This window comes from Phalacrocorax aristotelis, chromosome 12, assembly GCF_949628215.1.
Source record: "Phalacrocorax aristotelis chromosome 12, bGulAri2.1, whole genome shotgun sequence".
Classification (NCBI taxonomy): Eukaryota; Metazoa; Chordata; class Aves; order Suliformes; family Phalacrocoracidae; genus Phalacrocorax; species Phalacrocorax aristotelis.
In genome coordinates this window covers 20,618,043-20,641,892 of record NC_134287.1, presented here as the reverse complement: position 1 = coordinate 20,641,892, position 23,850 = coordinate 20,618,043, and the positions used below count along the sequence as shown (strand labels likewise).

Genomic DNA, 23,850 nt, shown 5'->3' with positions numbered 1-23,850 from the left:
AAAAGGCAATGTTTTAAAACCAGAGTTTGCCCAGGACATGGGAGGTCTTCTGGAGGAATGAGCCGTACGGGGAGCCGCTACACAGGATTTGTACGATGAACAACTTATTAATGTGAGAAACAATTTACCTGGAGAGCGTACCAAGGAGAGAGGCTGGCGACAGTGGAAGGAAAACGCTTCTTTTGTACTGAAGGCCTAAGAAAAAATGTGTATAGCCTAAATCTAGTTGTGTAGACACAAGCTGCAAACTGTTATGGGGAAGACTTTGAGGCTGCAGAAGGAGATCATTTTAGGAAAAACCGAGCAATTTTGTTTATTTTTGGAGCTGGATTGCTTGTTGCCCAGAAAGAACTTCAGCATCCAATTTAGTTTTTGAGGTTCTTTAAGAGCAGCGAAGGAGGATCTTAGGATATTTCTTAGCGCCTGCTGAGTTAACGGTCAGTAAAAATGAAATAGTCTAGGATAAGAATATTATCATGCAATATTCTGATGTATGAGGGACATTCCAAGCTGTTTAAAGTTCAGATAGCGTTAATTAACCATCATGCAAGCTTAATATTTTAAATAAAATACCACAGTATTTCTCTATGGCTAGTACAACATTCAAGATGCGTAAGATACAGCCATGGTAGAAACCCTTTACAACAACTTGCTATATTCATCTGGAACATGGTCAAACACCGTATCTTTCCTCTCGGAAGACAGTCTCTGTCCTTCACAGCTCTCAGGACGGGCTCACGATCTGATGTGGGATACGAGCTGGACATGAGCCCCGCGCTGATTTTTGGCAGACAGGTGGATCTCACCACTATCTTGTTAGATGGAACAAAAAGCCATCTGATACCATCCCATGAGCCAGGCAAAACGACATTTTAAGCCAAAGCATGTCATTTACTGGTAGTTTCAAATATTTTGTGTTTTGTGGCTCCAGTAAAACACTAAAAGCTTTTTTCAGGGGGAGGAGGAGGGGGGAGGAAAAAGAAGCAGAAATAAATGAGCAGTGTGCGTTTATTTACTGTTTTCTCCCTGGGACCAATGCTTTCGACTTAGGAAGGAGCAGCGGAAAACATGTACTGATTCATAGACTGTGGCATCCACTGGCAAACTTGAAACACGTTGCCGTTTGTACATTTTACTGTGCAGGGATAAGAATGCTCCTGCTTCCTTTACGGCTCCAGAGACCCCAAAAGCCTGTTTAAAGATACTATCTTATCTTTGTCAATGATGCCAAGTATTTCTTGGCTTCAGTAGTTCATTATTGTTGGCTAACATCAACTGCTCCATACAGGCAAAAATTTGCCCCGTTCCCTCGTCACTTTATTCCCGTCACTATTTTTCCTTCCCGTCCTGAATACTCTAACCTACCAATTTTCAGTGATGTCCCTGGATTAAGGGCTTTGTTGAAAATTACAAGGCTTCAGCAAAACACAGAGAGAGCAAACACTTCAGAGCAGTTCAAAGGATAGGTTAGACTGCCGTGATAAGCGTGAGGATAAGGCTTTTAAGGGCAAAAGCCAAGAGAGATGGAGATGAGACTGGAAAGAATAAGTGAAGAATAACAATCTGGGAGAGAGGACTATGCGTATACTAGGGAAACTTGGAAGCAACAACATTTCATTTTGGAAACAAGGAGCTTAGAAGAGTAATGAAAGTATTACTGACAAGGGATGGAATCCATAAAGGAGGAGAAGAGCAAAATGCAGAAGTTGTATCTGAAAACGCTGATTTACTAAAGGTAAAAGGTGGACTTCAGCTTTACAGAGGATTGGTTTAAGGACCAAAAGTCAACTGTAAGCAAAAAAGGAAGCTTCCTGAGAAAAATATATTAAAAAACAGAAATAAAAAAGAGGAATCTTAAATGGATCTCAAGCTACAAATAACAGGGATATTCATGGCAAAGGCTAGTATTTTGTTCTCAGCCAAAATGAGACGCCCACACTCCTGCTTTCATTGCAAACCCACGCTCTGTAGCACTAAATTACAAATTTCTCAGGCACTTCTAGTCTAGAAGCGAGAGGCCTACTCCATTCCAGTCTGTGCATGGGGGATTATACCTTCCCCTAAATTCATCTTACCATGAATGCTAATATTTAGGGAATAAGCCTCACGGCTGGTCTTCACTTGAAAAGTGCACTGTGCGTTCCTCTTGGGAAATTACTCCACTAAAAGAAATGGATCATGATCTTTGAGAGGCTGAACTACACCATCCTTAAAAAAAAGGCAATGTTTTGAAACCAAGTGTCACCTTTTAGGAAATCCCACTTCTCCATTTCTTCTACATAATGTTTCTAACCATGTCTACCTCCCCTCTCAAGTCCACTGCTTCCCATCAAGCAGGTTGGAGTGGAAGAGTCTCACAACAACTTTAAAACAAAACTCCTGAGCTTTTGTAAAAGCCTGGAAGCAGCTCTACAGCTGCCCAGGGTAAAATTACCTTCTTTTGACATCTGTTGTTAACTTTATGGGAAGAGAAAGCAAAGTAGGGGGATCAACCCGGAGTGAATTGCCAGGTACAGACACAGCTGGGCAATTATGGTTAAAAAAAAGACAAATTGGTTATTGTAACAGTACAGTCTTCTGAAAATGCACAGCAAATACTATTTCAGATGTGTTACTGACCATGGAATGGCATAGTTAAAGCAGCTGCTGGACTGTGTTTGCCAACTGCACAGGTAAATGTAAGCAGCTGATTTAACCTAATGTCAGAACATCCCAAATGAGAGGATTAACTTAATTCTACTGTGGAAACCTCAATTTGAGCTTCCTGACATTTGAGCATTCATGTAAGATGCTCATATTCTCAATGTATATTGATTTTTTTTTTCCCTTTTCACTGAACAATACAAAAAATTACCACCAACTGGAATGACCAGAAAATGAGAGCAGAAATAGCTGCAAGTAGGAAAGAGTGCCTTGAAAATGAATCATCTCCACACGCACGAAAAAATCACATAGGTGTTCTACGATTTGAGTTATGCAAAGGAATAGGAATAAGTAATCACAGAGGTCCCTTCGATACCATTGTTCACCAAAAATTTTTAGAATAATGGACATTCAGTTGTTTAATCTAACTATGAGGGAAAGGGAGAAAGCAGCCTTTCCAGCGCTATTTCTTTTGAAAGCAGGCAGGGCCTTCTCTTACTTCTAGTTGTAAAATCTGGAAAAATTAAGAACGGTTATTCAGTCTAACAACGGCCTCTCAAGCGTGGATGCCGTGCTGTGTAATGTGGCGCGGGCTGAAAAGTAAGCAGCAGGTATTTTGCCTGCTGTTTATATAAACAGCTCATTAGCGCTATCAGCAGAAACGGGTGGGTACAACTTTAAGACAGGCTGTTTTCAGTATCGATGTAAAGGACTCCGCAGCTTTTAATTTATAGCTAAAATGCACTGGCCTGGTGCTCAGAAGAACAACTCCCACCGCCTGTATACCAACGCCATAACAGACTAACTGTGAAGCCATAAAGACATAAAACAACAAAACAAAAACACGCGACTTCTGGCTTTTCCTTTCCGGAGAGGAACGTAATATTAAAATATACTTTCAAATCAGCTATGACCCTAACGCGGTTCTCCTTACCCGTTGTTACAGGGTTAGTAAAGGCTTTCTGGGCGGCAGGAGCGTGCTGTGGAAAGCAATGCCGTCCACGGCGTAAGCGCTGAGGCACCCGCGCAAGCCCAGCCCAGCCAGCCCGTTTGTGCCGCCCGGCACTGCCGCAGTCTAGAATGACAATTTCCTGTGGCATCATTTATTAACAACTTCTAAATATTGCATTGAGATTAGGTATAAAATTTGACCTTTTAAGCAAAGATTCTATCAAAATACTAATCCGATTCTGCTAAAAACTTACTTGGAAAACATGAGCTGGTTGGATAATATTTTAGTTCTACCAGAAAATGACATTTCTGTTTATACTTTGTTTATGCAACAAAGACTGCCTTTAAAACCCAAGTTTACGTTTCTGAAATATTCTGACAAAGAGATCTCTACTTATGCATTTAAACATTTTGTGCAAGAAATATCCAAAACCTGACCCATCTGCCTACCAAGTTAAACCCCTCCATCTCTGTGGGCAGGTATCCCCAGCACTTTCCCCGTCCCACCAAGCAATGCCAAACGCAAATTCGTTTTGCAATAAAAGATGCAATTGCAATGAAATATTCTCATCGGAGAATATTTCTGCCTTCTTACAATATGAACCACGGATATCCATTTTCCGAGGGAATTATTTTGCCTACACGAGGAGAAACAAGGGCAGCTGAAGGACTGCGTTAGCCATTGCAATTGCCAGAAAAAAGTCAGTCCCTCAAATTACATGCACCACTTCTTGATTTTCTCCATGGCATCATATGCACATATATTTACCCTTAACGCAGCAGCTATAAATGTACTATTGATTTTCATTTTTTAAACTTCTTTTTAAAGTATTATCATCTTCAAGTGCTAGCTGGTGGACCATTTACATAAAGCGCTCCAAATAACTTGTAGCAAGTTCAAAGCTCCCTGAAGGTCACTTGATGCAAACTGTGTTTACTATTCAGCTTGTAAGTTAGATAGAAAGGCAATGCAATATATTTGGACTTTTTTCTTCCCTTTTTACCTTGCCCTTGTCAAAGTAATGGATAATTTCTTGATATAGTTGATCTTTCAACTGTCCTTGAGTGGCAGCCTGGTATCCATCCCGCTGGGTAAGATGTGCTGCACATGCTTCTTCTGACCACTAAATCACACAAGAAAGAGGGGAAAAGTGAAAGAAAATCAAAAGTTATAAAATATGTCAGTAAAATTAGGCTAAATAAAATGCACATTTTTTATTTAAAGAAGTGGTACCACAGCTAATGCACCAACAAAGATTTTTTCCTTTGCAGTTTGTTTCCTTGGGCACAAGGACCATTTATTTGAATGCTGTAATTGGAGGCTAATTACATATATCAGCTGGAAGGAAGTTTCTTGGGGTGGTTTCCTCTCCTCAGCGAGTTTGATGAGACTGATCTTGGCCTGCTGATGGCTACAACCTGCTGGATGCATAATGAACAGCAGCAGATTTGTGTTGGGAGAAGCCCCGAAGCCAAGATACATCAATACAAATGGAAAGGACTGTAGGCACAGAAATTAAAGGTCTAAAATTCACAGAGAACATTTGGAGGCACGGAAATACGCAACTAACTTTATACAGCCCGTCTGCAATTAGCAGCTCTTGCTCTTCCAGCAAACGCCTAAGGGATGAGGAGCAAGGCATGGATATTAAACGGATTTCCTCCTGGACCTGAGAGGACCAAGCAATTCCTTGCAGCTTTCTCCCTCGCACCTGCATATCCTGGTGTCCATTAAGGGACAGATGCAACTGAAACCTCCGCGCTCCAGTATTCATATCACCCCTTCTTCACCTCCCTTCTCTCCTCCCACCTACCTGGGGATGAGACGATACTGGAGCCTTTTCCCCAGGCAGGATACTAATACTATATCCTTCCCTGCCATAGCCATCTATTTTCGTGAGGCTAGCAGGAAATTAATACCTTAGAGACTCACAAACCTCCGTCAAATCAAATCACAAACCTCCATTAAATCAAATGAAACTTCTCACAGACTGAAAAAGAGACAGGGACAGGTGCTCCAATAGGCCTCTTGCCTTAAGAAATCAAGTTCAAAAACTAAATTAATTAAAGAACTGTTCGCTTTCTTCTCTGAAAATCAAAGTAACTACAGAAGGCGGCGTGCCCACAGAAATAAAGTGGCAAAACTTTCGGACAAGAAGAAATTTGACCCAAGATAAGCAACTCACAGATTTATTTACACAATTGGTGTTACATCATCCAGTTTTACCTCCTATAGCTTATTAAATTTCACCCAATTACTTCTTAATTTGGCCAAAACGTTTGTGTTTCGCTAAAGCAGACAACTCTGGCAACTTTTTACCGCAAAGCTGCATTTCTGAGCAGCACAAACTTCATGGAGTCTGCCACGCAGTGGCATTTTTTTCAGCATACAAACAGCCACTATCTTCTGTTAGTTTTGAACTCCTTAATTCTGACCAAATGGGTTAAAACTAAAACTAAAGCCTCTTTTCTTAAGTGTGCTTCATCAGCTTGCAGTGATTTGGAGAAAATGACGGTGGCTCTCTCTCCAAAGACACAGACTTCTTGCAAATTTAAAGGTGAAATTCTCGAAAGCTCTCAGTCGTCACCTAAATGTGATCGTCACCTAAAATCAACGTGATGACATACGTGCCAGCGATGAGTGTCATTGAAAATCCTGTCTTCGCAGTTTGAAAGAAAAACTCAATTGCATTAAGTTACACAGACCACAATGTTGCTGCTTCTCAAGCAACGCTGACGGTCCTCCATCCACTGCTAAGTACCGGTAGTAGCAGGGTGTTGCATTAGATAGATCGATACGCTTTTATAATAAAGTAATTCCAAAGTGTAATGTAATTATATGTACAAACAAACATTTGCTTAGTGATGAAAACCTGCGATAAATACTACCCTTAGATTTGCCACCTTCCATCAGTCTGCATTATAAGAAAAGAAATCTGCATATTGTTTTCCAGTAACTTGAAGAAATATATTAAGATACTCATCCAGTCTCTGAAGACATTCTGTAAGGCAAACCAACACTGACTAAGCCCTATTTTAAGGTCACGTAAAATGCACTGACTAGCAAGTTCAAGCCATAAGAGGTAAAAGTTTGAGTGACATTTTATGGCACGGTTCATTCCATCATTTTCCCAGAAAACCAGCACCTGTGGAAGAGAATCAATGTTTTATCTTGTCTAAAAGGTTCATTCATGCAAAGCGGGATGACCAAGCATTACACAACTTGGCAGCCCTATTTTACGTCCCTCGTGGGAGTGAGAGAGATCTTTACAGCCACAGACTCAGCGAGTTACTCACTCGAACTTCTACCCACAGGCAAGCGACTGCACCAGTCTGTGTGACGGAAGGTGCCAGAGCCATCTCCTCACATCTTCACCTCTCTGACACATGTCCCAGCATGGAAAATTTCATTACCAAAGAAGCGACTGCATCCAGCAGGCTGTGTCCAACAATCGCCCCTGCTTTTAGTAATGAATAAAGCTATTGCTACAGTGCTTTCGCACTCCAGATGAATCTTACTGATGTTTTCTTGTGTAATAACCCTCTATTTATTTTAAAGTACAGTAAATACATTTCAAAGTGTCTTAATTTTAAATTGCACATGGATGATCTGCATCATATTTACTCTTATTATAGCTTGAATGCAGTACGACTAATTCTCAGTGCATCCATTAGAAGCATCTCATTTAACACCTTCCACTTTTCCACTCTTCCAAATAGATATTTTACACCCGCATTTCGCTTGGGATTGCTTAGATTAAATCAAAGATTGCTACGAACAATTCACTGCTTAGAATGAGATAAATTTCCTTTATGAAAGGGGGTACCGTTAGCACAGCTTCTGGGGCTGTACAGGAGGCTGAAGTAATTAATACAGAAGGCTGCAGTAATGCAGAAGGTTGCAATACACTCGCCATTGGCATGAGAAGCAGAGCAAGGGGAAAATGCAGTTGTCAATTATTCAGTCCCTGACTCTCCACCCCACGCGACAGCGGGCGCTACCGTCCTCGAGGGGAGCAGAAAGAGATCCAGGTCTCCCCGGAGAGAGAAAGATTTCACTGTGGGTGCTGAGATGTGAGGAAGAACAACAGGACTGCTTTTTAAAATTAAAACATAATGCTCCTTCCTACCAATTTACCAATGACTAGGGTACATTAAACCTGTGATTTCCTGACACAAGCGTCCGCTGTTAAGTGCGGCATCCGTCCATACGATAACGCCAGGAACGTGCCTGGCACAGGCTGCCACGTATGTGACACAACACAGAAATAAGCTGCGTGTTAGAGACCACACCATCTACCCAGCAAGTCTTCAGTGAGACTAATGTTTATGAAACACAGCTTTGTTACACTTCTGACTGACACTATATAGTGTTAGAAACGCAAATGCTTTATTTACATGCACCTTGCATAGATAAAACATTTTATTTTTATATATATTGCAGGTTACACCAAAACATTCCTTGAAGAACAGCGATACGGTTATGCCTTTTTAAATGTGCTCTGAACCGTGCAACACTGCATTAAAATTACACGTACATTTAAAGGCATGAGCTTGGAAGGAAGACTATTTGAATCTCTCTCTAATTTTTCACAATCAAAACTGAATCTACAGATACCCCAGAGCACTTGAGGAGAATCTCCAGCGCTGCCTCGTTACCGCCTGGGCAAAAACGATTCTGTGGAGAGCTGATTTACTAAAAGATGTGTTTAGATGCTTCCGCACATTACATAACCTTGATATTTAAAAGAAATTTAAATTACAGCTTTGCAATTTATAACTCGTGGCCTTGACTCGACCGTGCTTCCATTCATTTCAGATCGCGACGAGGACAGCGTGCTCTGACACACGCAGCGGCAGAGGGCTGGCTCGCTGCGCGTATGAATTGCACGCGCCAAAGATAAAACTGACGTAAGAAGCAGCACGCAGCCGTTAATCAGTCTGAAGCACAGGTGTTGTAAGACCGACAACCAACGCAACTCTGGGTTACTGCTAAGATGATTTTCAAACCTCGCAGTGTGTTTTGGTGTTTACCTTCAGAAGCTTTGCATGCAGGAGTAACGTGTAGGCAGCTTCCGTGTAGTTATCACACTCTTTGTGCAGGTCGCACAGTTTGTACAGATACCTGCAAGTAACAAAACCAAGGGCTCTTAAAAAAGGCTGGTTCTTAACTGTTACTAAATAATTTACTTTGAAGACTACAACGGTTCAACTCTATCTCCAAACCGCTAAATATAGACGGGAATATTTAAAGCTCTTATTCCTGTGTGCAGACACCTTTAGGACCGTTCGTATTTCTGTTGTGGTTCTTTTCTCATTTTTTAGTATTTTTCTAATACGTACAAATGACTTGTGATGGGTAACGAGTCCCATACAAATTCTGTGCAAGAGTTATTGCTCTAACAGTTCAGCTATGGAGACAGATATACAAGTATTCTTCCTCAACCTCAACATCATCACACCTCTGGAAGGGGCTTCTCTTCATTTGTTTGTTGTCATTTTAATGAAGATTTAAAAAAAAAATCCTAGAACTAAACACCTATTAAAACTATTTTGAAAAAAACGGCGAAAATACAGAACATTGATATTCATTACGACACATTCAAAGTCTGTTAACAGAAATAGGAGAGAATTTGGCTAGGGGTTTGACAGCGAGAGGCAGTTTGTGATGCTGAAAAGGGCAGATCTACGACTCATAACTTTACCTGTTTGTCCACAGTTATCAATCCTGCCTTTTCCTAGATTTTATTTGCTTTTGGAAATTAATAAAGCAATAATTAAACCCATTTAAACAACAGGAAGCGAGTTCATAAATGAAAATTCTTCCAAAAAGGTAACAAGCATCTGAGAATGAATTAATGAATAATATTTAAATACCTAAAATAGCAGCAAAAGCACAAGCTTCAACATTTTAGCACCCCAGTCTAGCCAATTTTAAACCGTAGTATAAAGAGAGGACTAGGAACCCTGAGGTTTACAAAAAGCACAACAACATATTACCATTTGTACTTTATGTGAAAATAGATTTTGAAAAGTTCCTAAAAGCTTTAAATTTGAAATAAGTATCAGCCATGATATTATTTAATAGCCCTTTTTACCTCAAGTCACATATTTTGTACCTCACCAGGAAGCAGAATTACTTCTTTGCTCAGTTTTCTTTTGACTTATTTATTTTTTCATGTGACAAGACTCCTGAGTATTTCAGTGTTCATCATAACACAACTGCAGGAGTTCGAGAAGGGGGACAAAAAAAAATCTCATTGCTCTGATTTCTAATGCTCCCCGTTCTCAGTGAAGATAAGCTTTTGAATGTACTTAAGGTTCAGTAAAGGTATGTTTTTTCATGACTTCTTTCCCTCCAGCCCCCAAGTGACTGCTTAATATGAACTTAATTCTCTCCAATTACAGAACAGTAAGCCAAGCAGAGTCTGTCACACTGGCCATGTTTACAAACCTTATGTACATTTCTTCTCTCTCAATCTCCTTGTAGAAATTCTGAAAAAAAACGTAATTTTGTTACAAAGTCTTCAATTTCACAGTCTGAAATGTATACAGAACATGCTCTAAATTAAAAATTCATAATTGCATAACATCAACCTCAAAACTACAAAATGAAATTCGCCTCTAGTGATAGAACACAAGTTATTTAACTTACAAAGTCTACTGCTGTGCTCTTTCCTGATGTAGTGTATTAGGGCATATGTCTCACTGCAAAGGTTAAGAATTTGCAAGAACAGTACTGCTAGAAATTCGCTTCTGGCATTCGCAAGTCGCACATCATTAACCATTTTCAGCTGAAATATGGTAATATACAAAAACATAATTTTTAAGCAACAGTTGTTTTATGGATTTAAAACTCCAAACCTGGGTTGAGCAATATAACATCTGCCCTTGAATTTGAATAGTTTATTTGGAAATAAAAAGTTAGATTAGTGTTATTTATCTCGTCTCCTGTGCCACACATTATCATCACTCTCTTCAGATATGTCTGAATGCCTCTGGTCTTGAGATAAACTAGTTAACACTACAAATATTGTAAATGCAAGATATGATAAATTGGGCGAGATACTAAAGGCTTTCCTGAATCTAATTTAAAGTTTGCCTTCAAAAGTTAAAAATGTATCTAAGAAAACAAAATACAAAGAAATTTCTCCTTCGCCGAATCACAGTATGTTTCAATGCTAAGGTAAATCAGCCTGAGTAGCCACTAACAGATGCACAAACCCAAAACAAAATTGCTCCCTTCAAAGAGAACTGAAATACAAGATAGAATCTAGGTACCGGAGTTGGAAATGACAGATTATTCAGTGGATATACCATTTTAGTTGACATAACTGCTCAACGGTTTTGAGTTCAACTCAAAAGACAAACTGAGCCACATGAAAAATTTCTGCTGTTTTTTCTTCCTTGTGTTTTGTTTGCTTTTTTAAAGTAGAGGAGACTTCTGCATTAGGCGGATCAATAATGTAAAACCATTTTATCCTAACATTGCTGCCAGCTGCTCTGCCCTTCTGATGCAGCTCAAGAGGCAACATCAAATCAGCCAAAACGGGAAGAGCTTTGGGCAGCAGGTTGACACCAATACATTACGTTTACCACAGCTCCTTCTCCCCCAAAAAGCAGTCCCTGATCCTGCCCCGTCTTTGGGTGCAGGTTCCCACATCCCCGTTACGCTGTGCCGGCCCACGCGTGTGTGGCTCTGCAGGGAACGGGCCGAGGAAAATAACCGGAGGGGAAGAGCGTAAGCTTTCAGCAAGGTCCCTCCTTGGATCTGCTCCGCTACCTTGGCAGCACGCTTGCTTTCGCCAGGACTGTCAGGGGTAGGAACAACAGACAGGGCTTTTATTTTTTTATAACATCAGCACTAGTTTAAATGCGTATCAAAACCTCCGACTTAAACTATAGTCAATACAGACAAACTTAATCCTGTGAAAGCCTCTGCATCACTGAAGTCCCAATTAAGAACTCTCTGAGACCCCAAGCGGGAACTGTCTTCAGTGTCAGCCCTGAGCCGGATTTTTGTGAAGGAAGGCATAAATTTCACTTCAGGTGCATGGAGAACAATGAAAAGACTGTGTTGGCCCTGGAGGGCAAACGGGACTTTAAAATCAAGCTGAGGTTTTAAATCGCGCCTACTGAAAATGAAGGAAGGTTCTGCCCTGCGATGCTTTCCTGCATTTCCCGCAGACTTCAGTGGCAGCATTGTGTGTGGGTATCTCACGGTGATCTAACCTGACAGCAGTAAATCGCCCACAAGATTTATCATCTGCAAATACTTGAGAAATTCAGATGACAAAAATCAGCATCGGGAGATGCTGTTAGAGACACTTAGAGAAAACAAAACCAATGTGAGTGTGCCGTCGGTCCCCTGCAGTTGGTATGGCAAGAGTTACTGGGAAGAGTCTCAAAGTACTATGATGAAGGGAAGCAGAAATAAATTCGCCTTCCCTAGGAAATTTTCCTAGTTCTATAAATTGTTGTCATGTTTTAGGGCGTATGGTGTACGTGATTTCTTATTTCCTACCCGGCCTGGTGTGAACTTGCAGGCTTTTCTAGCTCAAATTCTGCTCAGGAGGATGCAATGACTTTTCGGCAAGCAACCTAAAGGCGCTTGCCCGATCAACAGCCGATGACAACTCTCCAAGTTCCTCCTCTTTTCCCATTTCCAAAACATTCTGATGCTTCTTGACGTGCTCAGAAAGGAAAAGAAAAATAAAATCCCGACTTCTGACTTGATGTCTCTCCTGTTCTCTCCGGCTCTAACGGGCACCGTTTCATTTACAGCTTATGCGACAGTGTGGCATAAAGGCTGCTCTGCACGAGCTGAGGACATCTGCATTACTTGCAAGTGCTAAAGTCACAAACTATTTACTCAGATCTTTCCAAACCAGCCTGAACGAAATCTATCAGCCGTATCACATAAACGATAAACACTGTCTCTGCCCCATTTATTTAAGTGAAATAAAAGCTTTGATAATGATACAGGGATGAAAGCTCTGAGTCCTTAGTGGCTAACAGTTTAATATTGAGTCCTACTGGAAGAACGAAATCCAGCTAGGACCATGTTTGGGGGTCTCTACAATTTTTATTTTGACGCTTTTCCATAGCTGCTGATTTTGTGCTAGTAACATCTCACATTCTAATGCTTCCACTGCGGAGCATGATGTGCGTGCTATGGGGACAACTTCTGCTTCCAACTCCAGCCTAAATCACATCCTAAATGGACAAAGGCCTGTAGTATAGAGTAGATACTCCAGAACTTCTGGAACTAAGCGGAGGAAATTTGACATCAGTGAGGAAAACAACCTGAGCTTTTCCTGCTGTGAATGAAATAATAACACTCAAATTTCTTCACAAATGTTGAATACGGAAGCAGAGCAGGAAGCAGAATACAAATGGGACTGCAAACATGAAAATTTTCGTACTAAACCACATAGTACTCCAACGTTCTGTATGTCAGAGTGGTTTTCTGCATAATGTTGTTCACACATCAATTGGAAGTGTCAATGATCAGCCCTCAAAAGACCAGGCCCTGAAACGTTTCTTCTTAAATCCTCCTTAGAATCAATTAGAGAAGTAATAACCCATGTTTTCATAGAATCACCCTCATCAAAGAATGAGAAAAACCCTTTTTTTCAACCTTTCAATTATTTCAACCTTTCATGATAATCCCAACACACACTGTTTTACACAGACCTTTTGTCAAAGGCATAAAGTTAGGAAAGCAGCAGTCATTTCACGCTGGTGACTTCTCTTTGCTTACCAGCACGTTGACAGTACAGCTCATGCGGTTCTCCTTGTTCTCATCATGCATTATGGTCCTGTAGTCCAACAACCTCTCCATCAAGCGGACAACAAGTTTCACAAAAGTTTCTCCACTCTTTGCAAGGTATTTGTGTTTTCTGCAGTGCTCCAAAAGACTGAAAACCCAATTACATTCGCCTTGTTAATCACACGCAGAAAAAACCTTGACTCAGGTGCAATTTAAAATATTGTGCATCGTTAACAGATTTTAATTATTTCTGGGCTACAAAGTTCATTGTAGTCTAATTGCTCTCTCTCCTGACTTTAGCGTGACATAAATCTCGCTGCCGATCAACACTTACATTTTGTCAAATAACACTTTGTACTGTTCGTCTCCTCGGCCTCCTTCCACTTCATGATCCAGTTTTGTGATGATCTCATTTTCGAACTATAATTAAACAAAGCAAGCGTAAATAATCAGATGGCAAATATTTCACTTTATTACCGTCGCCTTGATAGTTCACAGATTGGTTGGGTATCTCGGTGAGATGTTTAGCCACTATTTTAAAGCTTGATTGACTTTAGGAGTTTGTAGTCTCTGGTATGAGGCTATCCACGATGATCTGCTGCCCTACAAGGACTTTTTTGTTGAAGAAATCATTGGTCATGTTGTTAAATGAAGTGTAAATATTTGCATTACGATAAACTAAATAAGGAGATTAATGACAAGAATGAGGGTGGGGAAAAAGAAGACACAAAGCCAGGGACAGAATGTCCCCTGCAGTAATGGTAATCGCAACAAAAGTGGAATACAAAAATGTTGAAAGTTCTGTAAGAGAGGATATATAACACCTAGGGCTGGATAACTCAGCCCGATGCACACCCTCGCATCACTAACATCCCTTTTTAGCTACAGACAGTGACTCGCTGCAGGGCACAACTCAACCACCAAACTGGTTGATAAGTCACTGCAGAGAGGAAGGAACTTGTTTTAAACTTACGAGTAATATTTGTATTTGGCCACAAGAACAGAATGCAAACTGCAGTGGGTACTAGAATACATTTTAAATGAAAACTGGGTAATTCACTGGATTTTTAATGATTACAGAGGGTTTTACTCGTTGCTGCTACATTCCCAAGGGCCCAGGTTAGGAACAAATGCAACCTGTTAGCGGAGGAAGGATCACTCGAGGCCTGCTGCTACGTAACAAATCTGTCTATTCATCTAATCCCTAATTCTTCATTAAATAAGCACAGACATCCACACCATTAGCGACACAACCTATTGTCAAGAGACCTCAGCAGAAGAGCCCGGGTGAGAAGGGAGCCTGCGGCAAAGGAGTCAGATCAGAGTGGGAGTTTATTGACGGAACAGTTGCCTTCACGTTTTTTTCACCATCACTTGCTTAAGGAGTCCCTAACTATTCCGAGGAGAAGCAAAGGGCCACCTGCACAAGAACAAAGCGTACTAGCATTTTGTAAATGTCAAGGGATGTACTTAGCATCTGCAGTTAATATTAATGGCATATAATGTACAAATGAAAAAAGCACGGACTGTCTGTAGCTTGATCCTTCCAGGCTGAGGATGCACTTCCACGATCTCCGGGGTCTGCAGCAGCCTACGGACCCACTCCTGCACCTCCGTCTGAGCCACGAGCTATCCTTCCCAGTGCTACACTTCCCCAGCTCTAAGCTGTACTAGCAACATAGCAGCATTTCTTATTCTTTACAAAATTTTTCCACCTATCAAAATATCCACTTTAGCGACAACATTATTAGCTCCTCTGTTACAGCCACCGAACGCTGCCTGATCAGCAGAGGGGCTCTCTGTAACTGGAGGAGGCAGGCTTTTGCTGAAAGCCTGTAAGCAAAATTAGACTTTTCATTCACCGGGAACAACTGGAAGGAGGCAACAAGGACAACCTCAAAAAGCATTGCAGTAGAGGTCATTTGCTAAAGATTCAGCTGGTATCTATGCTGAAGGGCAGAAATAAAAATCTGTGTACCAGGAGGAAAAAAATCCCTGCAGAGAGCCCTGCCAGCCCAGCAGCCTCTGCCCAGGGCCGGTAACGGGCACCTGGGCAACGGGACCACCAGCCCAGAGCACCCCAGATGCCAGTGCAGAGGGGGCGAGCGCGGCCGTGGCCTCACCTGCAGCGTGCCTCGCAGGCAACATGAACCACGAGCGGTGCCACGTGCGGCCACCCCACCGGAGCTGTGGCCCCGGCTGTAGCACCACCGCTCAGCAGCGACCAGGGGCCGGGGGGATAACAGGGGACATGTATTTTCTACACTGTCAGCCCCATGGGGAAGCTGGGGAAGACAAGGTGTTCTCTCCAGCCAGCAGCAGGGCTCAGATTGGTTTAGCTAGGAAGAAAAACTGGATTTTTTTTACTCCATGCTGTTAAATTCTGCTGGCATATTTATTTCAGCGAGGACTGTGAGATCACTCTTGCCAACGGACTTATGTCATGATGAAAATAATGATAAAAGAGTGCTTTTCACCACCTTAATTTATATCACTTTGAGGAGGCGTAGTAGCTACGTCCACCACCAATCTCTTCCTGCCAACATTAACTGCATTTTAAGCTCTTATCGTAACGCCTCTACCAAGCACCAGACGGACATGCCCTTAGTTCTGCCACGATCCCTTTTGCCTGAAATAACTGCTGCGTGTGCAGGGCACGGTAAACCTGGGCAGAACAAGGAAAACGCCTGCAGCAAGTAAGGGCGAGGAGAAGCGTCTCGGCCACCCCGACAGCTGGAGGCACCTGCCTGCTCTCCTGGAAGGTCCCTTTCTGCTGAAGCCCACAGCAGCTGTGAACACACACATGTGGGGCAAGTTGAACCTGCATATGAAACGTGGCTGTGGACTTAGAGAAGTTCCTGCTTTGCTAAGAATCCTTGTTAGGGAGAGACAGACGTTGGTATGAAGGATTTGCTTGATAAATTGTGACAATACCAAAATATTCCTGTTCATTAGGACAACTCAATCTCTGAGTATCTTAACGGGCTCAACAGCTGTAATGTAAAAATCGAGTGTCAGATCCAGGACACTGGTTTTATCTCCCTTTCCCAGCCTCCATGCTTTTCTCCGCACTAACTGCAGTAACGTTCACATCATTTCTTACCTTCATATGCAATCCCAGACTTTTTGTCCTCTGCATTTGAGTTTGGAAATTTATTTTGACACACTGCCTGGCAGCCCACCAAGAATTCTCTTACAAATGGAGAAGAAATCTCTCTGCTCTGAACTCAGTGACTACAAGCTATCATGACAAATGTTGGCAGAAAAAGTCCTGCTCACCTACTGCTCAGTGCAAATTCAGGATACAGTCTAACAACATGCACAAGTCAACTGAACTGTGAGACGTCAGGAAACCCGACCAACAGATTATATCACGCGTACAGCGGTAAAATCAGCCAAGTTCCCAAACAGCAGATACTCCACCTTAAAACAATTTTTATTATGTGTCACTGTTTTAAAGATGAGGAAAAAACCCCAAACCTCAGATTAAATCATTTAAAAGGTCCTCTTCTGTACCCCAAATGCTCCACAAAACCACAGAAGCACTGGTGGAAGAGACCTCTAAGGTCCCTCAGTCCAACCCCCAGGCGATGCAGTATTACTGCCAACACCAGATCAGGCCAGCTGGGACTTTCTTGGCCAAGTACTGAACACCTCCATGGATGGATGATTACACGGCCTCCCTGGGTACCTGTTCTGCTCTCTCACTGCTTTCCTTGTGAAGAAATGAATGAAAAGTGAAGTGAAATAAGGTTTCTAATACAATGAATCCATTATTCAAAAAATGACAGGAAAACGAGAGCAGGAAGAATAATGCAATCCACCCCCTCTACGAAGCAAACACAACCTGAAACACGTTCCCATAGTACGAGGACGTGTCAAGTAAAACACTGAGACAACCCAATGATGAAACAGAGAAGTCACAAAATTCATGTCCTCTAATGAGACCAGAAAGAAATTGGCTTTCTATACCAATGAGAAAAATGACACTTGCTACCAGCGTGAGCCCTTTAGGTGATCTATTTTTTAGCAGGCGATTACTCATACGAAGAAGAGCAATTACATTTGCCATACAGGATCTTGAGTATCTTCCTGATATCAATTTTACTTAAATTCCTGTAAATCTAGGCTTCGCTGGGCCATCTCCCTAACGGCCCTCTTGGGCTGAACAGAGCTAGACTTGTGACATTTCTGGGGTTTTAAGGACTATTAACAATATCTTTGCTCTTCAATCATTCTCGATACCTCCCAAGGAATCGGTACGATGCAGATCATGCAAGCCAGATAACAAAACGTTATTTAACGTAGTTAAAATCTCTTCTGCGCTTTCCACGGAGCAAGGTTTCATCAACACAACTTGAGGTTTATAGAGCTACTGTCTTTCACGACGGCAGTAAGATGGCTCTGGAGTTGCAAAGCTAATGGCTCTAGGACACCGCACCTGGCATCTCTTGATAGAGTCTCAATTTTTCCTTTTTTTAAAAAAATGTATAAAATACCACAAAGTAGGCCTGCAATTATTGCGTTGGAATTTACTCTCAAGTGAAGAAGCGCGAAATTTTCAATGTTTACAGTACAGCCAGTGACGCTGGCTGAGGCTCTTTCTGGAGGCTTAGTGGGTATATCTGGCACCATCAATGAGCTGAGATTCATATCTTTCCGTTGACAGCGAAAGCTCGAGAGGTGACGTTAGGAAGATTACGGGAAATTATTATCAACTTTTCCTCGCCGCTGATCAAGACCTCAGCTTCTCTTTAGGATGTGTGTTTGAACTTGAGCAAAGAGGATATCCACTACTTCATCTGTCTGTTACAATCTCCCATCTGGAGAAAATAAATCAATGTAAGCTATCCAGCGTCTTCAAGTGTCAGCTCAACTAATCGCTTTTGGTTTTAGGTTTACCTAAAGTGTGGTCAGGCTATATTTGTAGCCCTGACTGACAATTTAATCTAGCTGTAGTTGAGGAGGACTTTCAATCCTCCGAGCTGCTATAAATTTGTTTTGATATGGGATAATAATGAATTTGCCATATGAAATTCAAGCGACAGATAACCTCTAGAAATTAGTCCTAACGCAGAAACAGCACGCAAGTACTTGAAAACTTTGTTCAAGGCTGCCATGGAAGTTGGTGGTAATTGCCAACAGTTTCATGTTCCCTTTCCTATTTTCCCACAGCATTCTGGTCAGCAAACAGAGCTGGCAGCCACTTAATGGCAGGTGATTCAGGAGGTCTCCAGACTCCTTCTCCCTTGCTCTTCTGGTGGGATGAGGGAGGAATACCAATATTCTCCAAAATGGCAGAAAACAAGAAAAACGTAAACATTTCAACCGTAGATAACTAAAAATGTTACTTATTGAAATTAATCCTTTGTGGGGGATGACTTATTTGCATTTGCACATTCAGTGGGATTACAGGGGAGAATCAACAGCATCACAGAAACTTGGACAAGTCATTAACTTTGTGTTCTGTCTGCAAATCCATAGCACAGGGACAGGAAGATTAACAGAAGACTCAGAAGCAGTAAAAAGACTTAATAAGGAATTATAGGTTCTAGAAGTCGAGAGAGATACAGATAAAGTAGGTACTTCTTATTAAGGAGAATTATATCAATTTGAAATTCATTGATCATGAACAAGAAATTACACTGCAAATAAAAATGCTAGTATGACTGTCTTGATGATACTGAGATTTATTGTTGAATGACAGAAATGAATTAAAAGGATTTCCCCTTTATTTCTTCTGGTCTTTACTCATGTAATTCTCTTCACAACAGAACGCTAGCTGGAGGTACCTTAGCTGCACCATGGTTTTATTTTAGTAAACATATGCATTATGCATTCATTTATTACACATTTCTATATGATACTGCATCACACATTCATTGCTTATGCATGTCTGTATAATTTTTTCTATCTTTTTGGCTATGGTTCCATTATGCTAAGTGTCATTCCAATTTGCAGAAAACAGGACAGATGCATCATTGCATTTTTGGGGCTCTTCCCTCAGGTCATTACTTTTACACAACTCCTTACTCTAACAGGGTAAGAACATATGTTGGAGCTTGTATGCTTGTACCGCTGGTGCTACCACCACCAGACACTGATGAGTCTCCTCAGTAATGCTGTTCAGTCTGAAACCTGGACATATGGGACTTCTAATTTCTTCTTGCTCATTACTGCAGAGTGGGGAGGGACGCCTCCCAGATTTTACTTTGAAGGACAAGGGTCCTTCCTTCCTATTTGATGAGAAATGTAATTATTTTGGGGAAGTCAGGCTGGGGTAGTGCTTCTGACTCAACCCCTTACCTTATTTTGTTAATAGCTTTTTTTGCCTCTTAAAGTAACTTACTTCCACTAATTAATTTGTACCAGTTTAGTTAAAAGAAATCGCAGTGATGCAGTGCCATGGGATAGGGACATCTCCCAACACCTCCCCCTGCCTCGTCCCGCTTCCTCTGCGCTCTGTTTTGTACCAGTTCCTGCACTGGCATTTCTATGAATGGGCTCAACTCAAAACAAGCAGAACACGACATCAGCAATGACACAGGTCCAGAAGAGGTAAGTTGAAGTTTTGGGCAGGCAAACAAACAGGAGTGCTCATAGGAGATGGAGCCAGGGAAAGTGACAGCTGGAACAGACAGCAAAATCAGGAGGTCAGGGCTTTTTATGCTTCAAATTCCCCATTTCAGCTGAATGATTGTTTCATGGTGAACCTCCTCCCCTGCTATCACCATGGGATCCATCACACTCACCTGACCAGGCCTTCAACAATCAAACCAATTCTCTTTCATCACTCCTGTGGCTCTGACATATTCCCTTTGATCTGGAGGGTTTGCTAATAAAACAGGCAAAGGGAAAAAAGCAGAGGGAAGGAGAAGGAGGCATTTTCTTCTATTGGGAAGCTTCAGTCCCACACAGACTTTAGTACTGGACTCATGCTTTGAGGTACAGGCTACTTTGAAGCCTTATATAGGCTTCAAAGCACCTCAAGAGGGAGAGGACAAAAATGAGCAACTCCAGCTTTTAATGCAGTTGGCCTTTAATTTAGTTCTGTAAAAAACAGAGGAATTTTTCTTCTGTTTTTTTTTCTCAGGGCTATATATACTGTAAGAACAAAAAACCCATTCTGTCTGTTACTGGTTTTACCAGGCAAACCAATTCATACTGAAATTAAAACCATCACTGGGAAAGCTGTCTGTTTGTAACACAAGCCATCACAGCATAGAAGTTCTGCAAAAAATTTAAATTCCTCCCCCACAAATCACGAGGTTTATACATCTGCTGGAGGAATGGAGCCAATCTAAACCCTTGTTGATGTGACTAATAAGGTTAGGTAATTGGATTTCTGGCAGATTAGTTTAACAGCAGCCAACCACTCAATTCTGAAGTTCTCTTTGAAAGCAATGTTGGACAATGTAATTGGTAGTTGCATATAGACGACATAACACGTTACATTACACTGACACGTTAAGTATGAAAGCTTGCGTAGGTACCGGTAATACTTAAATTACTTTATATCTATTCCTATCACTTAAACACAAAAGAGCTGGGAAGCTCCGGGCCAGGCAGGCCCGCTTCAGTTCCTGAGGAGACCATGGAACAAGCCCTTGTGGAAGCTATTTCGAGGAACACGAAGGGCAAGAAGGTGTCTGGGAAAAGCCAACACTGATTTACCATGAGTAAATCACAGATGACCAACCTGACTGTCTTCCGTGATGAAACTATCTGCTCAGCAGATGAAGAGCTGTGGTTTTGACAATCTTAGTGATGTGTTTGATCCAGTCTCTCAAAAGATACTTGTTGACAAGTTGGTAAGACATGGACTGGACAGAGAGACTACAAGGTGGGTGGGAAAAATAATATTTAAGGAAGAGAAACCTGAAGTCCTGAATCTGGGATGGTATAATTGCAAGTGGCAGTACAAGATGCTCTGCTGGAAAGGACCGGCTGGACAGCAAGCTGAACACGAAGAAGCAGTGTGCTCCTTTGGTGGAGGCAAAATGTGTCCTTGATTGCACCAACAAGAGTACAGCTAGAGGATCAGCAGGATTACTCCACTTGTTGGGCCATGGCTGGAATCCTGCGTCCAGCTTTGGTTCCCCCAGCTTGAGAGACATTGACAAATTGGAGATGGTCTAATGGTGGGCCACGGAGATGAGCAGAGAGTTGGAGAACCTGGCCCGAAGAATGGTTGAAGGAATTGGGTTTGTTCAGCCTAGAGAAAAGCAGAGTCAAGCCTTCCAACACTTAAAAGGAGATGGAGTTACTCTACAAGGGTGCGCAGTGGCAACACAAGCAGCCACAGGCACAAGTTGATTCAGGGAAATTCCATCTGGATGTAAGAAGAAAAGTCTTAAACACTGGAATAGGTCACCCGGAGAAGTGGTGAAACGTCCCTCACTGGAAATACTCAATGCTGAGCTTCAGATGGCCCCAGATAACCCAATCTATGGCCAAGTTTGCACCAGATTACTTCCAGAGGTCCCATCCAACCAAGACTTTCCTATAATTCTCTGCTTTTTACAAGCTGTGATCTTCATTCCGCAAAGACAAATCTGAGATACTCAGCAAACTATATAACTACATTATCTGCAAAACCGTAAATGGACAGATTGATTATTTCCCATTAGATGTAACTGTTCACTCCAAACACACTGAAAAAAGGTTTACTACCTCTGCACCTGTCATATCAATGCTATGTCTATAAAGAGAGAAGCTATGCTGACATAAGAAATACATGTTGAGCACCTACAATCCAAGACATCTCTGACTTAAGGATGAGGCATTTTTCTTCTCAGAAGGCAAAAAGTATTTGTGTGAAATATTTAAGACATTCCTTTATTAAAATAACCCGACTACTCCACACAATGCTGGTTTCCTTCTGTCAAGAAAATATAGGGCCATAAATTTAGCCATAAAGTTACCCTCGGATTTTTCATGATCCATATAATTGTACAAATAAAAAACGACAAGCAACAAAAGAGAGCATCTGACGGGAAACTGTTCAAATGGCATCCCAGCGAGCATTTCAATCTTTACAGTAGCATCGGAGTCAAACATAAGAAAGAATGATTATACAGTAATTGGATGGATCCAAAATACAGTTCACAACCTTTTCCACACACCATCCAGCACAAAACAAGTCAAAGGAATAAAGCCGATGCCATTTCCCTTGCTTAAATCTCTCCATGCAGATATTAATTTACTCGGGCTACAGATTTATTAAGAGCTGGTTATGAATAATAGCTCACAAAAAAGCATGGAAAAGGATAAGGTTTTTCATCCAAGAAAGCAAGCTGCCAATATAAAGGGAAAAAAGTAAACAACATAAGTCAACCTTTATTGCAAAATTCACAAGGTCATATCCTGAACTGACAGAAATTTCGCAGCGTAAAGGAGCTACATTGGCTTATACCCTAACACTGCCTGGCCTAACTAGTCTTATACTCAATCCGTAAGGCAAAGGTTCAAGGGAAAGAAGGACAAAGGAATAATGGCAGGAAACTTTCTTTCGCTCTGCTGGTCTCGCAGAAGTTGAGGCTATCAGGATAAGATCGTGTGTACTTATTCAAGGACTTCCCTCAGCATGATGGAATAGAGTAAAACTGCTCCATTAGTATTCCAGATTTTGCAGAGCCTGTATTGCATGGAGAAACACTAACGCTGACTGGATAGCTTTTTTCCCTCTTCAAAATCCACGCCATGGTAGAGAGTATCAAAATGATAGGATATTAGAGATGATAAAGTCTTACGAGTTAGCGTTTCTTTAGCCACATTATCAGGCTTCCTTTATGTCCAGTTTCACTTAGAAGCAGACTCCTGAGTCACAGCAAAAATTTAAGACATCCGTCTTCGCTCTCCTTTTGCATCACAACAAAAGGTTTTATTTACTTTATGCAAAATTTTCTTTTAATAGGAATTTTAAACCCACATATGAAAAGTTTATAGCATTGTTATAGAAAAATCCATAATTATATTATTCTTTAGGAAAATAAGAAATCACAAGAATTCATACCTTTTTGTCAAAAACAGTTAAATCTTTCTTACAAATACCCAGTACCTGTAGCTCACTGCTTACCATCTGGAAGCTTCTAGTAGAATGAAATTCACACTGCATCATATCAAAGAAGATTGGGATTGTAGCTTTCCGAAGCTCGGTTTCAGGGATAAGTGTCATTTCTAAGATAGGTCCCACCATTTCTGGGATAAACTTGATTTTATGCTGACCTTTAAGAGAAAAGACGCATTTCAGAGTTAACGAACAGCCACTGACTTTGGTAGAAGGTAACTGTTATAAAAGCCATATCAATAAATCCTCATACAGCATAAGAAAGTACTTTTCATTAGCTGACTCTACCAAAACATCCATTATTGTTTATGTCACAACAGGGGAGGTATGTGGTATGTTTGAACCCAAATTAACAAGAGTTGTTGAATCAAACTGGACTTGTCACATTTTCCACGAAGCGCCCATATTTGCACAC

At 41.3% G+C, this 23,850-nt stretch overlaps 1 protein-coding gene across 2 annotated transcripts in view; it reads right to left on the bottom strand.

The window, feature by feature from the left end:
* DOCK1 (dedicator of cytokinesis 1) overlaps positions 1-23,850 on the bottom strand; it is a 322,979-nt gene that overhangs the window by 55,706 nt on the left and 243,423 nt on the right. For both annotated transcript variants that reach the window (XM_075107665.1, XM_075107666.1), the window contains exons 33-38: positions 23,445-23,593; positions 13,701-13,786; positions 13,358-13,514; positions 10,049-10,089; positions 8,629-8,719; positions 4,599-4,718 (exon numbers count right to left, since the gene is read on the bottom strand). In XM_075107665.1, the coding sequence (XP_074963766.1) occupies positions 4,599-4,718; positions 8,629-8,719; positions 10,049-10,089; positions 13,358-13,514; positions 13,701-13,786; positions 23,445-23,593 (644 nt within the window). The remainder of the gene's footprint in view (positions 1-4,598; positions 4,719-8,628; positions 8,720-10,048; positions 10,090-13,357; positions 13,515-13,700; positions 13,787-23,444; positions 23,594-23,850) is intronic.